We start from the raw sequence: 17269 nt of genomic DNA on the forward strand, positions 1-17269 counted from the left end.
CCTCTGCCTTGGTTTTAGAAATGATGACATTTCCTATGTATAAAACTCAGGAAATTAGAAGAGTCATAACTTCTGCTTTACTGACAGAAGCTCAGAGCTTGCTGGACACGGCCACCATGTCTACCTTCATCATCATCATATTCCTCTGTAAGTACAAAGACATTTCTTCTATATTTTATCTGTGTTTCAGCTGAGAGAATTTTGTGTGTTACACCAACAAAGAGACCCATGAACTATAACACACATAAAACACATAACACACATACAATATAAAACATACACAACACAAAGTGCAAAACACTCACATCACACAGCAAACACAACACAATACATAACACACAGCAAATACAGTATATACAACACAATACAAAACACAAAGCAATCAGAACATACAACACAATACATAACACACAGCAAACATAATAACAAAAACACAATACATAACACACAGTAAACAAAATATACAACACAATACATAACGCACAGCCAACACATTACATACAGTACAATGCAAAACACACAGCAAACAGAACATACAACACAATTCATAACACACAGCAAACACAGTACATATAAAACAATGCATAACACACAGCAAACACAGTTCATACAACACAATATATAACACACAGCAAGCAGAACATACAACACAATGCATAACACACAGCAAACAGAATATACAACACATAACACACAGCGAACAGAATATACAACACATAACACACAGCAAACAGAACATACAACACAATGCATAACATACAGCAAACAGAATATACAACGCATAACACACAGCAAACAGAACATACAACACAATGCATAACATACAGCAAACAGAACATACAACACAATATATAACACACAGGAAGCAGAACATACAACACAATACAAAACACGCAGCAAACAGAATATACAACACAACACATAACACACAGCAAGCAGAACATACAACACAATACATAACACAGAGCAAGCAGAACATTCAACACAATACATAACGCACAGCAAACAGAACATACAACACAATACATAACACAGAGCAAACAGAACATACAACACAATACAAAACACACAGAACACACACAACAAACAAAACTTGTATCAATCAGTAAATAAAAACTTGCAGACTGCCCACCATAGATATACTTAGGGCCATCTTAACAGCATCATGGGCCCCTGGGGAAAGTAATGCACTGGGGCCCCTACAAGCCTGTCCCTATTTTTGCAAGTACTCTCAAGAATTAAAGTATAATTCCTCACTGTGCCCAACATTGCAGACTCACTGTGCCCCTTGCAGACTCACTGTGCCGCCATTGCAGCCTCACCATGCCCCTTGCAGACTCACTGTGCCCCTTGCAGACTCACTGTGCCCCTTGCAGACTCACTGTGCCCCTTGACAATCTCAAGACACCCCATTCTAAAATGTAAAATCTATTCTAATAGTTTTACATAATGCAGTAACATCCACACATAGAACACCCAACGTTAGAGGTGATTTAATTTTCCAAAAATATATCTTTGCACACTGGTAGTGACTAGTATTCCAATGTTTCTCTTCTCCATCATTTGTTCTCCATCACTCAGCTAATGTGACCCCAAAGCTGATGGAGAGGGGCAGGGGAGGGTCAAAATAGGATGCTGTGCAGGCGACTGACATACTCCATATTAACGGATGATGTCATTGGTTGTTAGGATGCCGGCGGTTAGAAGGTTGTAATGGTGTACCATGAAAACCTGTGGCTTTGTGTAACTAAAAGGCTTCATCCACACGCTGGCTTGTATACAATTTTTGGGCAATTTTTGAGCATTTTGCCAAGGCATCCCTGAGGAAACCCCAAGGCATCCTGGTTGACAAAGGCTGAGTTAGATTGTTACTTCACCTCACTTTTTTCCCAGTTCAGCTAATTTCTAAAATATATATACAGCTGACATGACTGGGGATTCCAGATAGAAGGGAGAGGAACACAAAAGTATGTCAGGGGCTCCAGGCAGGCAAAAGGGGGTTGTAAAGCTCCTCTCACACTATATTACCAAAAGTATTGGGACACCTGCCTTTACACGGACATGAACTTTAATGGCATCCCAGTCTTAGTCTGTAGTGTTCAATATTGAGTTGGCCCACCCTTTGCAGTTATAACAGCTTCAACTCTTCTGGGAAGGCTGTCCACAAGGTTTAGGAGTGTGTCTATGGGAATGTTCCACCATTCTTCCAGAAGCCCATTTGTGAGGTCAGGCACTGATTCATTCCAAAGGTGTTCTATCGGGTTGAGGTCAGGACTCTGTGCAGGCCAGTCAAGTTCCTCCACCCCAAACTCGCTAATCCATGTCTTTATGGACCTTGCTCAGCAGTCTACATAGGCAAGAGGGGACTCCTTAGATATAGGTGATATGTAGAAGATATATAGGAAACTTTACATTTTGTGTTTTCTTTTCACAGCACTCATGATGGGAAAATCTGGTAAGTGCAAAACTGGGATTGGGAATATACCATAAAAAATAATAGTTAAAATTAATAATCAAGTAATATTAGTATTAATGTCTGTAATTGTGTGTGTAGATAAACTGTTTACTTTGATTTTAATAATTAATAAGCAAGTAGTATTAGTATTAATGTCTGTAATTGATGTAGATAATTGTGTAGATAAACTGTTTACTTAGATTTTTTTTTTCTCTTAATATCGCATATTACTGAATTATTAAATTTTTTTTAATATTAGGGATAGTCAATTATGCATATTTGTTTATTTTTGCTGCATAGCTTCTTGAATTAGCGCACTTTATCGTTGTTTCACATCATTATCACACATTACCACATATTACTGTATTCCTGTCTTTTTTTTTCCCTGCTTAGCTCCTTGAATTAGCACATCATTTTTTTATTATCATTATTTGTTTATTTTGATTACTGGTATTTGTTTTAACCGCTTCAGCCCCGGAAGATTTTATCCTCTTCCTGACCAGAGCACTTTTTGCGATTCGGCACTGCGTCGCTTTAACTGACAATTGCGCAGTCGTGCGATGTTGCACCCAAACAAAATTGACGTCCTTTTTTTCCCACAAATAGAGATTACTTTTGGTGGTATTTGATCACATCTGCGGTTTTTATTTTTTGTGCTATAAACAAAAAAGAGCGCCAAGTTTGAAAAAAACGCAATTATTTTTTACTTTTTGCTTTAAAAAATATCCCCCAAAAAATATTTTTTAAAAATATTTTTTTCCTCAGTTTAGGCCGATACGTATTCTTCTACATATTTTTGGTAAAAAAAATTGCAATAAGCTTATATTGATTGGGTTGTGCAAAAGTTATAGTGTCTACAAAATAGGGTATAGATTTATAGCATTTTTATTATTATTTTTTTTTTTTACTAGTAATGGCGGCGATCTGAGATTTTTATCAGGACTGCAACATTATGGAAGACACGTCGGACAATTTTGACACATTTTTGGGACCATTGGCATTTATACAGCGATCAGTGCTATAAAAATGCATTGATTATAGTAAAAATGTCAAGGGGTTAATTGTGTTCCCTAGTGTGTGTTCTAACTGAAGGGGGGAGGGGACTGTGTAGGGCTTTCTAACTGGTCCCCGCTGTCTGTGGGACCCGTGTGAGTCCCAGCAGACAGTGCGGTGGGGACGGGAAGAGGCATAGACTCCCATGGGAGTCTATGCTGGAAGTGGGTGCAAATACCTGTCTTAGACAGGTATCTGCACCCCCCTGAAAGGTGTCAAATGTGACACCGGAGGGGGGCAGGGTTCCGAAAAGTGGAAGTTCCATTTTTGTGTGGAACTCTGCTTTAAGGAGATGGGTGGAGAGTTTACCATAATTAACCCTGTCTGTACTGTGCTGGCTGATCTCATTATCAGTTGTAAACTAGATTTGCACACTCTGTCCTAAAAAAAGTTAAGGGTATCAAGGCTTTGGTGGTAAATTCTACATTTCTAAAACACTGTCCCTGACTCTATCTATTGTGAACAATAAAAAAGCTGCCTATAGAGTCCTATGTATAATTCTGCTCCAAATAAACAACTAGGAAGGTAAGAAATATATTTTTTCGGAATGATCCTCAGACAATCCCACATCTCAGACTTTTTCCCAATAATGCTGTGTCCTTGGATGTCTCAGGTATCCTCTCTATTTGAGTTTCTGCACATGCATATTGACTGAGAAAGGGTATTAAAAGATAAAATTGTGCTTTCCAATGGGTGGGTCCTGCATATTTAGGGGAAGGGCTACACCAGAAAGTGGGCATGGCCTGGGTGTGGCTATTTAGGGGAAGGGCTACACCATAAAGTGGGCATGGGCATTTTTTTAAAGAACAGAGTAAAAATAAAAAATAAAAGATAAAATTGTGCTTTCCAGTGGGTGAGTCCTGCATATTTAGGGGAAGGGCTACACCAGAAAGTGGGCATGGCCTGGGTGTGGCTATTTAGGGGAAGGGCTACACCATAAAGTGGGCATGGCCTGGGTGTGGCTATTTAGGGGAAGGGCTACACCATAAAGTGGGCATGGCCTGGGTGTGACTATTTAGGGGAAGGGCTACACCAGAAAGTGGGCATGGCCTGGGTGTGACTATTTAGGGGAAGGGCTACACCAGAAAGTGGGCATGGCCTGGGTGTGACTATTTAGGGGAAGGGCTACACCATAAAGTGGGCATGGGCATTTTTTTAAAGAACAGAGTAAAAATAAAAAATAAAAGATAAAATTGTGCTTTCCAGTGGGTGAGTCCTGCATATTTAGGGGAAGGGCTACACCAGAAAGTGGGCATGGCCTGGGTATGACTATTTAGGGGAAGGGCTACACCAGAAAGTGGGCATGGCCTGAGTGTGACTATTTAGGGGAAGGCTACACCAGAAAGTGGGCATGATCTGGGTGTGACTATTTAGGGAAAGAGCTACACCAGAAAGTGGACATGGGCATTTTTTTTAAAGAATAGAGTAAAAATAAAAGATAAAATTGTGCTTTCTAGTAGGTGGGTCCTGCATATTTAGGGGAAGGGCTACACCAGAAAGTGGGCATGGCCTGGGTGTGACTATTTAGGGGAAGGGCTACACCAGAAAGTGGGCAAGGCCTGGGTGTGACTATTTAGGGGAAGGGCTACACCATAATGTGGGCATGGGCATTTTTTTTAAAGAACATAGTAAAAATAAAAAATAAAAGGTAAAATAAATAAGAAAAAATAAATAAAATTTTTTAAACACGCCCTGTCCCGCTGAGCTCGCGTGCAGAAGCAAACTCATATGTGAGTAGCGCCCGCATATGAAAACAGTGTTCAAACCACACATGTTAGGTATCGCCGCAATCGGTAGAGCGAGAGACGCATATTTGCTTACGGTCGGCGTGAAGGCATTGATTGTTCTCTTGAGAGCTATAACAGCTGAAGAATCTTCAGCACTGCAATGATCCTGATTCGCTAAAGTAGAAGAACATTTGTACTTTCCCAATGTATTTTCTCTTAGTGAATGAGATGAAACAAATAGAATTTGAGCTTTGCAAAGAATACCCAATCACAGACAAGGAAACGTTGAAAAAGCACATGATTGGGTGATTGAAGTCAGCATAATGTCACCTCATTTACTGAGCTAAGAACATCCATTTTGCACTGAGAAAACTCACTTTAAACCACTTGCCGACCAGCCACAGTACATATACTGCGGTAGGTCGGCACATGCAGGCGAAATCACGTATTTGTACATCATTTTACCTGCTTGAGCGAAGGGGGGTGCTGTGTGCCTTCTGGGTCATGCAGAGGGCTCCCCCTGTTACAGACACAGCGGATTGCGGATCCCAGTGATCATGTGATTGCTATGTGATCACATGATCACGATGTCAACAAAGCTGTTTTGAAACACATTCAACAGCTGTGCTGCCTATGCTGTGATTGGCCCACGGCTATCACATGGTACCTGGGCCAATCACAGCACCCTGTAGCATGTATTTAGCTGTGGCCAATCACAGATCACTAGTGATCACAGCTGTCATGAAAGGTTAACTCATCCATGACAGACTTTGCTGTTACAATAATCTTCATTGTAGCAGCAAACAAAATGTAAAAGAAAAAAAAAATCCCTGATCACCCCTCCAGAGTAGTACAGTGTTACTATAGTGTCACTGAACTACTCTGATAAGAGTATTTTATAAAAAATTGTAAACAGTGAAAGGATAAATGTAAAAAAAATGAAAAAATGTAATAAAAATGTATAGTAATAATAATAATAATAATAATAATAATAATAATATAATAATAATAAGTATTAGTATAAAGTTACTTCATGTAGTTAAAGTTGGTAATATGTGTTGATATTAGTAGATGTTTGGTTATATAACATTACATGATCAGCACATTATTACAAGTGTTACATGTGGGATTGTCAATCAAACTCTATACAAGACTCTCTGGGGTTGATTTACTAAAGGCAAATAGACTGTGCACTTTGCAAAGTGCAGTTGCCCTCAAGTGCAGTTGCTCCAGAGCTTAGTAAATGAGGTAAGGCTTCACTTTGCAAAGAGTACCCATCACATGCAAGTAAAATAAAAAAACCTGTATTTTTGCTTGAACATGATTGGATGATGGACGTCAGCAGAGCTTCTGCTCATTTACTAAGCTTTGGAGCAAGTGCACTTGCAGAGTGCAACTGCACTTTGCAAAGTGCACAGTCTTTTTGCCTTTAGTAAATCAACCCCTCTGAGTTAGTATCTCCTTTTGTATAGCCTATTGCTGAAGTTAGCAGAAATGAATGTGTGCCATACAAGGTTCTAAGTTTTTGTGAGGTTATGACGTTCACATGTAACATGTAAAGCCAACGCTTCGATATTGAAGGTCAGACAGACACACGCACACCCACTAGGAGAGATGACACAGACATATTCACATGAAGACACTTTGACAAGTTGGAACAGCTGAATTCTCCCAGAAGTCTAAGAACGTCATTTCCTGCTTCTTTTTGGTTACACAAGACAGCATGGAGACAGAAGGCAGCAGCCATGAAGCACACATGCTTTCATAAGCGTATTACAGCTTTATAACTATTTATTCTATTTCATATATTTTTACCTACACTGAACTGAACTCTTATACTTTTTTCATTGTTTTTATGATGCCAACTGTGTGACAATAAACTCACACTTTGTTTTTAAGTCAGTCTGACTATCAATGCTATTCATCTAGAAACGCCCTTGAGATACAGAATATTAGATATTGTTTTTATTCTTCATTCGGTGAGTCAGACACTGCCGTCATTTCTCCAGTTTTGTGGAAATCTCGATCCTTGCTGAGGGGGGAGAGATTTGCGCAGTTTTGCAAACATTTAAGTCTAGAGAAAAAGATGGTCCCGAACCTATCAACCAAGAGGCGTTTGTGTTGAGTCAGATGTGGACAACAGTCCAGTAACAGGCGGTTGAAGACGAGAAATTCTTCTAAATACGTTGAGTAAAAGTTATGGGATTTATTGATGAAATAGCTAGAGAAAGCAAGCTGGAGTTTAAAGAAGTGTCTTTTTATCCAAATGACAGTCACCTATGGGTATATATGTACAATGAATGTTTACAGGCTAATACACAGATTGACAAAGCCAGATTTACTGTACACAAATTACGGAAAAAGATAACTAATGTGTTAAAATTAGTAAGAATATTTAATAAGATGATTATTAATATTTTACCTGCCAAAAATGCGTGTACACTAAATCAGACAAAGACTAACAATGTACAGAACACAGGAATACATGAAAATGTGTCCCAAGATTCTCTTAGTTGTCCAAACTGTGAAATATTTATTGAAATTAAATAGAGAATCTTGAAGAACAATTAGAATCTAAAAAAAATATTTTGCCAGAGTTACAAAATGACAGCCAGATTTCTGTAATTTCAACAGATGTCAAAAAGACAGAATCCAAATTTAAGCCACAACTGTCTTATATTCCGGAAAGTTCGGAAATGGAGAATGTAAATGCTACTGATTAAGTAGAAATGAAACATAAAAACGTATTATGTAGAACTGCAAAACTAAAGTTGCAAATACATGACCAACTTATGAAAGTTTTAAAAGACTTTCCTATTTATGACTTTGAGGCAACTGTATTTGGGATTTATTTGAAATGTTTGCTGTTAATCTGTCAAATGATCAACACAATTAAATATTTCAGTTGTGGGTTCCTGTTAATTTTGCTAAACAAATGAATTCACCTGTTATTGATGACAAAGGTCAGGAAAAACAAAATGACGCGACAGATAGACTGCGACAATTATTGCTATGTATGACCGGTGAGCAAATACCGACCATAGAAATGTTAGATCTATTACAGACTACTGCGGAAGAAGATCCATTTGAGTTTAAAGTAAAATTTTGCAAGGTTTATGAAATTATATTTGGAGTAGATAATGACTATGATCCAGGTTTGAAAATGGCTTTTATAAAAAAAATGTGAATACCTTGACCCAACCTCAGTAGCCATAGCACAGGAATGTCAAAATTTAAATGATATAGTAAGCTTCATTGATAAAATTGGGAGACAATTGAATCAAAGCAATCTCACACACGAGGTAGATATCATTCAATATGACAAAAATAGTCAGGCTACAGACATGTCGGAAACTACAGTTCTTAGCAAGAATGCAGACAAGTGAGGCAAGGAGACCCTATCACGTGTTTTTACTGTCATAGATCTGGCCATATGAGAAAATATTGCTGTAAATTTAAGAGAGACTTACAAATAAAAACTAAAGATATGGAAAATGAAAAATCGGCTTTTGTACAACCTGTTTTTATATGTCAAGATAAAATTCTGACTGAATTGCCTTATGCCACTGAAGTCAAACACTTTAGTAATTTGACTGTTAACAGCAGTTCAGACAACATGGCGAAAGGAGCTGTCACTGAAAGAGAGGGTTTACTGCCATTGCCAAAAATAGAATCACTCTGAGATTCAATTTCTCTGCCATTACAATATGTAGCACCAATTATATTGGATGAGAATGGTAGACCATATATACAAGGTCTGCTGAATGGTAAAAATATTGTCTCATTGACAGTGGATCTGAGATTAGCCTCACCAGAGAAAACATACCTCTGAAACCTAATTCTCCTATGTGTAATATAGTGGATTTTAATACGATGCAGAGAATATACTTGGCATTGATGTAATCAATAAACAAAAGTGGGTGATTGATTTGGCTAATAAAAGTATTTGTAAAGATCCATCTAGGCCCAAATCAGTGCTTATTGATCCTTCTGTATACAGTAATGTTGGTTCCATTACCAATATGTCTACAGAACAAAAGTGGCCTGATATTGATGGTAATTGTGCTTTAAAGGAAGTGGTACAATGTTTTCCAAGTTTGTGGTCAAAGTTCAAAAATTACTTTGGAACTTTGAAAGATACTGAATTAAATATTGAGGGAAAAGATCCAGAACCCCTTAATCAGTATGAGTTACCACTAGAATCAATTGGTCCACTTTCTGCACACCCTATACTTTGTATTGTACAAAGTTAAATCTGAATGCTGAGTATAAAGTGTCCTCTGTACTAGAAATCTCTAATAGTCATTTGTCCATCCCTTTAACTAAAAGTTTTCAATACAAATTCACTTTCAGAGAAGAGACTTATACGTTCACTCGATTAATACCTGGCCTAGGTATTGGTGAAGGTGTAGTTCATGAAACTATAGCAAAAATACTTTCAAAATTTTCTAGGCCAGACTGTATTTGTCAGCATGTGGATACGATTTTGCTGAATACGCAGAATATCGATGAACATATGGCTCTTTTGTCTGAGTTGTTTATGATGTTACAAGCTGAAGGTCAAAAATTAAACACAGTGAAAGTTCAGCTGATGAAAAGACAAGTGAAATACCTTCACATGCAAATTAGTCAAGGTAAGAGACAATTGTTGCAAGAAACAGTTATGCCATGTACACACGACCGTTTTTTCCTTCGGAATAAACACTGAAGGTTTCTCCGACGGAACTCCAACGGAATTCCACTCAAGCGGTCTTGCCTACACATGGTCACAAGTCCAACCGTCCAGAACGTGGTGACGTACAACACGTATGACGGGACTAGAAAAAGGAAGTTCAATAGCCATTAGCCATTAGCTTACGTCTCGTACTTGCTTCTGAGCATGCATCGATTTTGGTACGTCGGAACAGCGTACAGACGAGCAGGTTTCCCGATAGTAATTAGTTCCGTCTGAAAAATTTAGAACATGTTCACTATCTAAGTCCTTCTGAATTTTCGACGGGAAAAGTCCAATGAGGCATACAAACGGTCGAAAAATACGATGAAAAGCTCCCATCAGACTTTTTCTGACGGACATTTCGCTCGTGTGTACGTGGCATTAGAGATATTTCTGCAATCCCAGCTCCAACAACTCATAAGGCATTGCATCAATTTTTGCATAAAATAAATCATTGCAAAGAGTTTGTACACTTTTTTGCAGAAAAATTGAATCCACTTTATTCTTTTGAGGAATAAAGGTAATATAGTTGACCAATGGGGTCCAAATTAGAAAAATGCCTTTGGAAAAAAGATTTGCAGAATGCTCCAGCATTTAATACAATAGATGTTTGTTCTGAAGCATCTTTTGTTTTGAAAACTCATGTATCTAAGAATGCCATCTCAGTAACGTCTCAATTACAAAAAGGTAAGGAGAAAATAATTGCCTATTTCTCCAGAGTTTTATCATTTTTGGAAAAAACTTTTGAGTCAGGTGTAAAGCAACTGCTAAGTGTTTACTATGCAATTAAAGCTACAGAGAGCATAGTGAAATCAAACAAAATCATTGTGCAAACACCTGACTGCTCACTAAAAGGTATTTTTGAGAAAGATAATTTTAGAGAATGTTGGAAAACATATCCTCTATGGTTCAGAGCTTTATGATCCAAAGACATTCAGATAGAGGTAAAAGGAAGACATCTTCAGGAAAGTACACCAGAACATGTTTATACAGCTGTATCTGAGAAGTCTTTATTTCAGGTTTCCAGCATAAGAACAGAGAAGGACATTGAACCAGTACTTGTTACTTGTTACTGTAGAACAGTCTAACACTAGAATAAGAGCTTCAACACAGAATACAGTTACGCATATTTCTAATCTTTTAGAGATGAGAACAAAGGCATAGTCCATTGTCATCTCTGGGGTGATACACAACCTTTCTTTGTTTGTGAAAACAAGGATTTGTTTAATGACCAAAATGAGGTGTTTTGTCCTGTCATACCTAAACTTCACAGTACATACGTTTTATAGTTTAGGCCATCTTAGACAAGATAAGGACAGTACATTGTCATACAGAAGTTCTCTTTGAAGGAACATATAAGATAGTATTATTTCACATATAGTTTAACAAATTCAAATCCTTTACTTATTACTTTAATTATTACTATTATTAATTATTGATATTAATCATAATGTTATACCATTAATCATATTAATCATAATCATATTATTAATAATCATAATGTTATACAATGGTCGGATACCATTATTTTAAGAATTTGAATAGATAGATCTAAGAGGAGTTAAAAGGAAAGAGAAAAGCGTTTAGAAGGAGAGTTATTTCTAGCTGCTTCAGTTCTGAGGAATATTGTGTCCGACCATTTGATACAAGGATGTGTATATGTGATATGAATGCTATTTGAATGTATTAATAATAATTTAATATGATTAATCATAATTCAGGGGAGATTGTTAGAATATTGTTCCAAATTCATAATTCACTTATAGGTGTTATATTATATTCATGGCAAGCTTGCAAAACATATTTGGTTTTATGATTAGTCATAATAAATATTGTATGTGTGAATGACCTTGATCAAATGTTCAGCAAAATAGATCCTCATCTAAAGCTGAATATTGCTAGAAGTATCTGGTGTATGTAGTTAGTCTAAGAATGACATATAAGGTATCTGGTATAGAATGTCAAGGGAGGTCCAGAATAGACCAGTATTTACGGTATGTAGTTAGAGGAATAATACATATTTATATCCCATTAAATTAGTTTAGTGTAATCTCAGTCATATTAATAAGTATTAGTATATAGTTACTTAATGTAGTTAAAGTTGGTAATATGTGTTCATATTAGTAGATTGGTTTTATGACCTTACATGATCAGCACATTACTACAGAGTGTTACATGTGGGATTGTCAATCAAACTCTATATATGACTCTCTGAGTTAGTATCTCCTTTTATATAGCATATTGCTGAAGTTAGTAGAAATTAATGTGTGCCATACAAGGTCCTAAGTTTTTGTGAGGTTATGACGTTCACATGTAACATATAAAGCCAATCCTTCGATATTGAAGGTCAGACAGACACACGCACACCCACTAAGAGAGATGACAGACATATTCACACGAAGACACTTTGACAAGTTGAAACAGCTGAATTCTCCCAGAAGTCTAAGAACGTAATTTCCTGCTTCTTTTTGGTTACACAAGACAGCATGGAGACAGAAGGCAGCAGCTATGAAGCACACATGCTTTTATAAGCTTATTACAGCTTTATAACTATTTATTCTATTTCATATATTTTTACCTACACTGAACCGAACTGTTATAGTTTTTTTCATTGTATTTATGATGCCAACTGTGTGACAATAAACTCACACTTTGTTTTTAAGTCAGTCTGACTATCAAGGCTAGTCATCTAGAAATGCCCTTGAGATACAAGAACATTAGGTATTTATACAATTCTTCAAATACCGCATTTGGCCAGAGGTGCGGGGGCACCAGGGAGCCACTCGGAGCTGTTCAAAGCCGTTCGGAGCCGCTCTGAAATATTTGGAAACACTTCATTCCTGAGTGTCTCCGAGCCTCTCCGAGTGCATATGAGCGACTCTGAGTGCTCTCTGAGTGTTTCTGAATGTTTCCGGCACCCCTGCACTACTGGTTACATGTGGTACTGCATACACTAGCAGTGCCACTGGAATGGATTATCTGAGTTTCCATTATTTCCTATGGAGAAACTCGCTTTGATATACGAGTGCTTTGGATTACAAGCATTCTTCTGGAACGAATTATTCCCGTAATCCAAGGTACCACTGTATATACAGTATATTCAGTTTCTTCATTTTAATAAAAATTGTGACAAAACATTACAACTTCTTAAAGCTCACACCATGCCTCCTACTAAATGCCTCAGACTGTCTACTTTCCAAAAGGGGTCATTTGGGGGGTGATCTGTACTGTCCTAACATTTTAGGATCTCAAGAAATGAGATCGGCCATTAGTATATCAGGACTGATCAATTTTCAAATATATATCTCATCGTTTGTGGACTCTATAACTTTCACACAAACCAATCAATATACACTTATTGGGATTTTTTTTTTATCAAAGACATGTTCAGAATACATTTTGGCCTAAACGTGTGAAATTTGATTTTTATTTATATTTATTATGACAAAAAGTAGAAAAATATATTTGTTTCAAAATCTTTTTTCAAAACTTTTGCAAAAAACAAACAAACAAAGGTGATCAAATACCATCAAACGATAGCTCCATTTCTGTGAAAATGAAAAGAATGATAAAAAATGTAATGTGTGCACAGTGTTGCATGAACACGCAATTGCTAGTTAAAGTAGCGCAGTGCCAAATAGCAGAAAATGGCCTGGTCATGAAGGGGGTAAAACTTTCCAGAGCTGAAGTGGTTAAAAGTGAACATACTCTACTTCTTTAGTAAACAAAACTTATTGCTGGTTGTGTTGGATGCCTGCTCACCCAGTGTGTGAGTGTGGTGTTTATCATCCTCCAGAATTTACTTCACCGCTGAGTTCTTTTTTCTTCTATTTATAGAATGTTAATGCTTTTCAAACAGAATCTCTCATCTTCAAAATGTCATTATTGAACATTGTGCTATGGATGTGGTTATGTGTGATCTCCTCTCTCTTCTATAGGAGGTGCCATCAGACCAGAGGTGACCTTCACACCCAACTGGGGGAATATACTACAAGGTGATGAAGTGACTCTAACATGTAATGTGACGTCTACTGTACCAGAGGAGCCCCGGACCTATCACTGGTACAAAGATGGGAGAACAATACACAGAGATGAACAGATCCTTCAGATCAAAGCTTCAGCAGAGTGGGACAGAGGAGATTACCAATGCCGGATCAATAACAGTGATATCAGTGATCCCGTCACTCTAAATGTTACAATCCGTAAATTATCTCCTCATCTCCATAATTCCATTATATGATGTCTGTATGATCTTGGAGGAATTCCTCAATCTATCTTGATTGTGTGGATGGAGGAATCTATTAAGCTGGGTATTGACTGTAAAGCCTCGTACACACGATCAGATTTTTGGCAGGGGATTGTGTGATGACAGACTGTTTGCCTAAAATTCGACCGTTAGTACGCTCCATCAGACAATTGTTGTCCAACTTTCCGCCAACAAATGGAGTGCAGGCTAGTCAATTTTCGGCAGACAATGGTCTGTTGTCAGATTTTCCTATCGTGTGTACACAAGTCCATCACACAAAAGTTGAAATTACAAACACGCATGCTCAGAATCAATGCTCACCAAACACGACATTCGCAGTTTGGATATGATCACCATGTATAAATACATAAGGGAAATATGATCTCCATGTATAAATACATAAGGGGGGACATGGTGTCCATGTATAAATACATAAGGGGGATATGATCACAATGTATAAATACATAAGGGGGGACATGGTCTCCATGTATAAATACATAAGGGGATATGATCTCCATGTATAAATAAATGGGGGGGGATATGATCACCATGTATAATTATATAAGGGGTCCATGTAGTGAACTTGATGTTGAGTTATTCACTTTATGGTCTTCACAGAGGACAAGGGGGCACTCTTTACATCTGGAGGAAAAAAGATTTCATCTCCAAATACGGAAAGGTTTCCTCATAGTAAGAGCTGTGAAAATGTGGAATAGACTCCCTCCAGAGGTGGTTCTGACCAGCTCAGTAGATTGCTTTAAAAAATGCCTGGATCCTTTCCTAAATGTACATAATATAACTGGGTACTGACATTTATAGGTAAAGGTGATCCAGGGAAAATCCTCTCCTCTGGATTAAATGTGGGTATAGGATTGTTGGTTGAACTAGATGGACTTGTGTCTTTTTTCAACCAGACCAACTATGTACTGTAACTATGCTGGTGGCTTCTTTTCTGAAAAGAAACTTTTCACATGAGATGAGAAAACTTGAGCAGCAGTTTGTGGCGTCATGCCTGTTCACTCGGCCTCACTTCTGATGTGTAACAAGGGGTTCAATTCCATGTTACATTTATTCGTTTATATTTACCCTTCAGATTTGTGTATGAAGTACAATGATTAAAACAACACACAAGTAGTATAGTAATAAAAGAGATGTACTTAGCTTCGAATAAAGATGTATTACAGATGATAAAATACAGATAAATACAGCCTTCAATCCAGGGGAGTCACAATCTCATTAGAAATGAAATACCTGGAGGCGGCAGTCAACTTGATTCAGACTTTCTCTTCTTCAGTCCTGAATCAAAACTCAAATTCAATCCCCGGCCTCCCAGTTATATATGGCAGGGAAAACAATAGCTACAACTGGTGAAAAGAAAAGGTCAAAGGTTCCCAACTTCCCATAGCATAATAAAACAGATATCTCATGCATTAAGCATGTTGTATATAGACAGAAGTGACTACTTATATACCAACAGAAAACTATTACTAAGTTTTTTGTAAATCAATAACTAAAATGAATTCTGAATATAGACCCGTACTACAATATGTTACAAAGGAATCCTATCTTTCCTTTTCATAGAATGTTGAGAATACTTGCGCAGTCCTGTTTGCCCCATTGTGAGAAGGACTAGTAGTGCCAGTGTGACTACCAGGATCATTACCCCTTTTCTTATGCACAATCAGAATTTCTGACAACAAATGTTGGATGTGAGCTTGTTGGCGGAAAGTCCGACCGTGTGTGTATGCTCCATCGAACATTTGTTGCCGTACTTTCCACCAACAAATGTTGGCTAGCAGGTTTTCAAATTTTCCACCAACAAGTGTTTGTTGTCGGACTTTCCGATCGTGTGTACACAATTCTGTCAGACAAAAGTCCATGCATGTTGATGCTTGGAATACAATTCCAGCAGAGATAGTGAGTCAGTGAGCAACATCTTTTTAAAATGGAGCTGGTCGTGGAACTCGATGTCTGTGGAGAAATAGCCTGGAGATTGCTGTGACCATCCATTTAAGATCTACCCAAGGAGGAGGAAAAGGACATCCCTTGATCTGTTGATGCACAACTAGACCCATTTGGGGTCTTCCCTTGAGGTGAGAGGCTAGCACTTACAGGGTGTGGATTGGAGAAAGGATTCTTATAAGTTATTATCTGCATTAGAACTTTTCTTTGATGTATTTACCCATATAGAGACCACTTGCTTAGCACCTGAAGATCCATCTTGTCAATTTTGTGAACTTTACTATTTTGATGTCATTATCATTGCATCATTTTGCACATTTAGCCTTTTGGAGCTACATCAGTCATCTTTGTGAATTATTTTATTTGATGTTACTATTATTGCACCAGTTTGCACATTAATTATTATATATTGCTATTAGCACTTTAATATTAGCACTTTTATTGTGCAATAAAGAAAGAAAACAAATAAAATTAGACATGCTATCTGCCAATAGAACTCAACCAAAAAGTGCATTCTATGCATCCAAAAATATAGAAAATATACCAATTCAAATCATTATTATTCAACCAAAAAATAATGTCAAAGCAATAACTCCAAGGCCAATAATAAATAACACGTTATCTCCTCCGATTCTGCAACATGGCTGGTTGACGAACGACCTTTCAGAAATTAACCGAAAAGCACAAAATGAAAAATGCGAAATGAAAAGTGCGAAATGAAAAGCACAAATCAACACTCACCAAACTTCTACTAACAGGAAATTAGCAGAAGGAGCCCAAAGGGTGGTGCTAGAGAGCTGAAAAACTACGTAATACGTCTGTCAGGGACGTGTTGGTGGTCATCGGACTAACATACGTGCACTCAGGTGCACGAGAGGCTTTCCCAGAGCAATTCAGCCAAATTTCCCACTAGGGGGCGCTGGCGCGCTTCTGCGCGCGCCCCTGTTCGCGCGTGCGCGCGTGCGCGCTAGCGCTGTTTGGCGCCAAAGTCCCTTTAAATAGATGTCAGTTACTTCTAGCAGGTGCTGTTCGTCTGCAGCTCTGCACCTGAGTTCTGTATCTGCCTGTTGTTACTATTGAGAATTGACCCGGCTCCGTCTGACTATTCTGCT

At 37.8% G+C, this 17269-nt stretch overlaps 1 protein-coding gene across 2 annotated transcripts; it reads left to right on the plus strand.

Moving 5' to 3' along the window:
• On the plus strand, positions 1-16949 carry LOC141117678 (low affinity immunoglobulin gamma Fc region receptor II-like). Of its 2 annotated transcripts, none has more exons than XM_073610648.1 (3): positions 1-147; positions 2435-2455; positions 13888-16949. In XM_073610648.1, exons 1-3 carry the CDS (start codon positions 21-23, stop codon positions 14187-14189), a joined length of 450 nt encoding a protein of 149 aa, XP_073466749.1. In that variant the 5' UTR covers positions 1-20; the 3' UTR covers positions 14190-16949. The 2 variants fall into 2 exon arrangements, with proteins under 2 accessions (XP_073466749.1, XP_073466750.1); XM_073610649.1 differs by having other exon boundaries at positions 13891-16949.
• Positions 16950-17269: the final 320 nt, after the last annotated feature.

This window comes from Aquarana catesbeiana, linkage group LG13 (assembly GCF_042186555.1).
Source record: "Aquarana catesbeiana isolate 2022-GZ linkage group LG13, ASM4218655v1, whole genome shotgun sequence".
Lineage (NCBI taxonomy): Eukaryota > Metazoa > Chordata > Amphibia > Anura > Ranidae > Aquarana > Aquarana catesbeiana.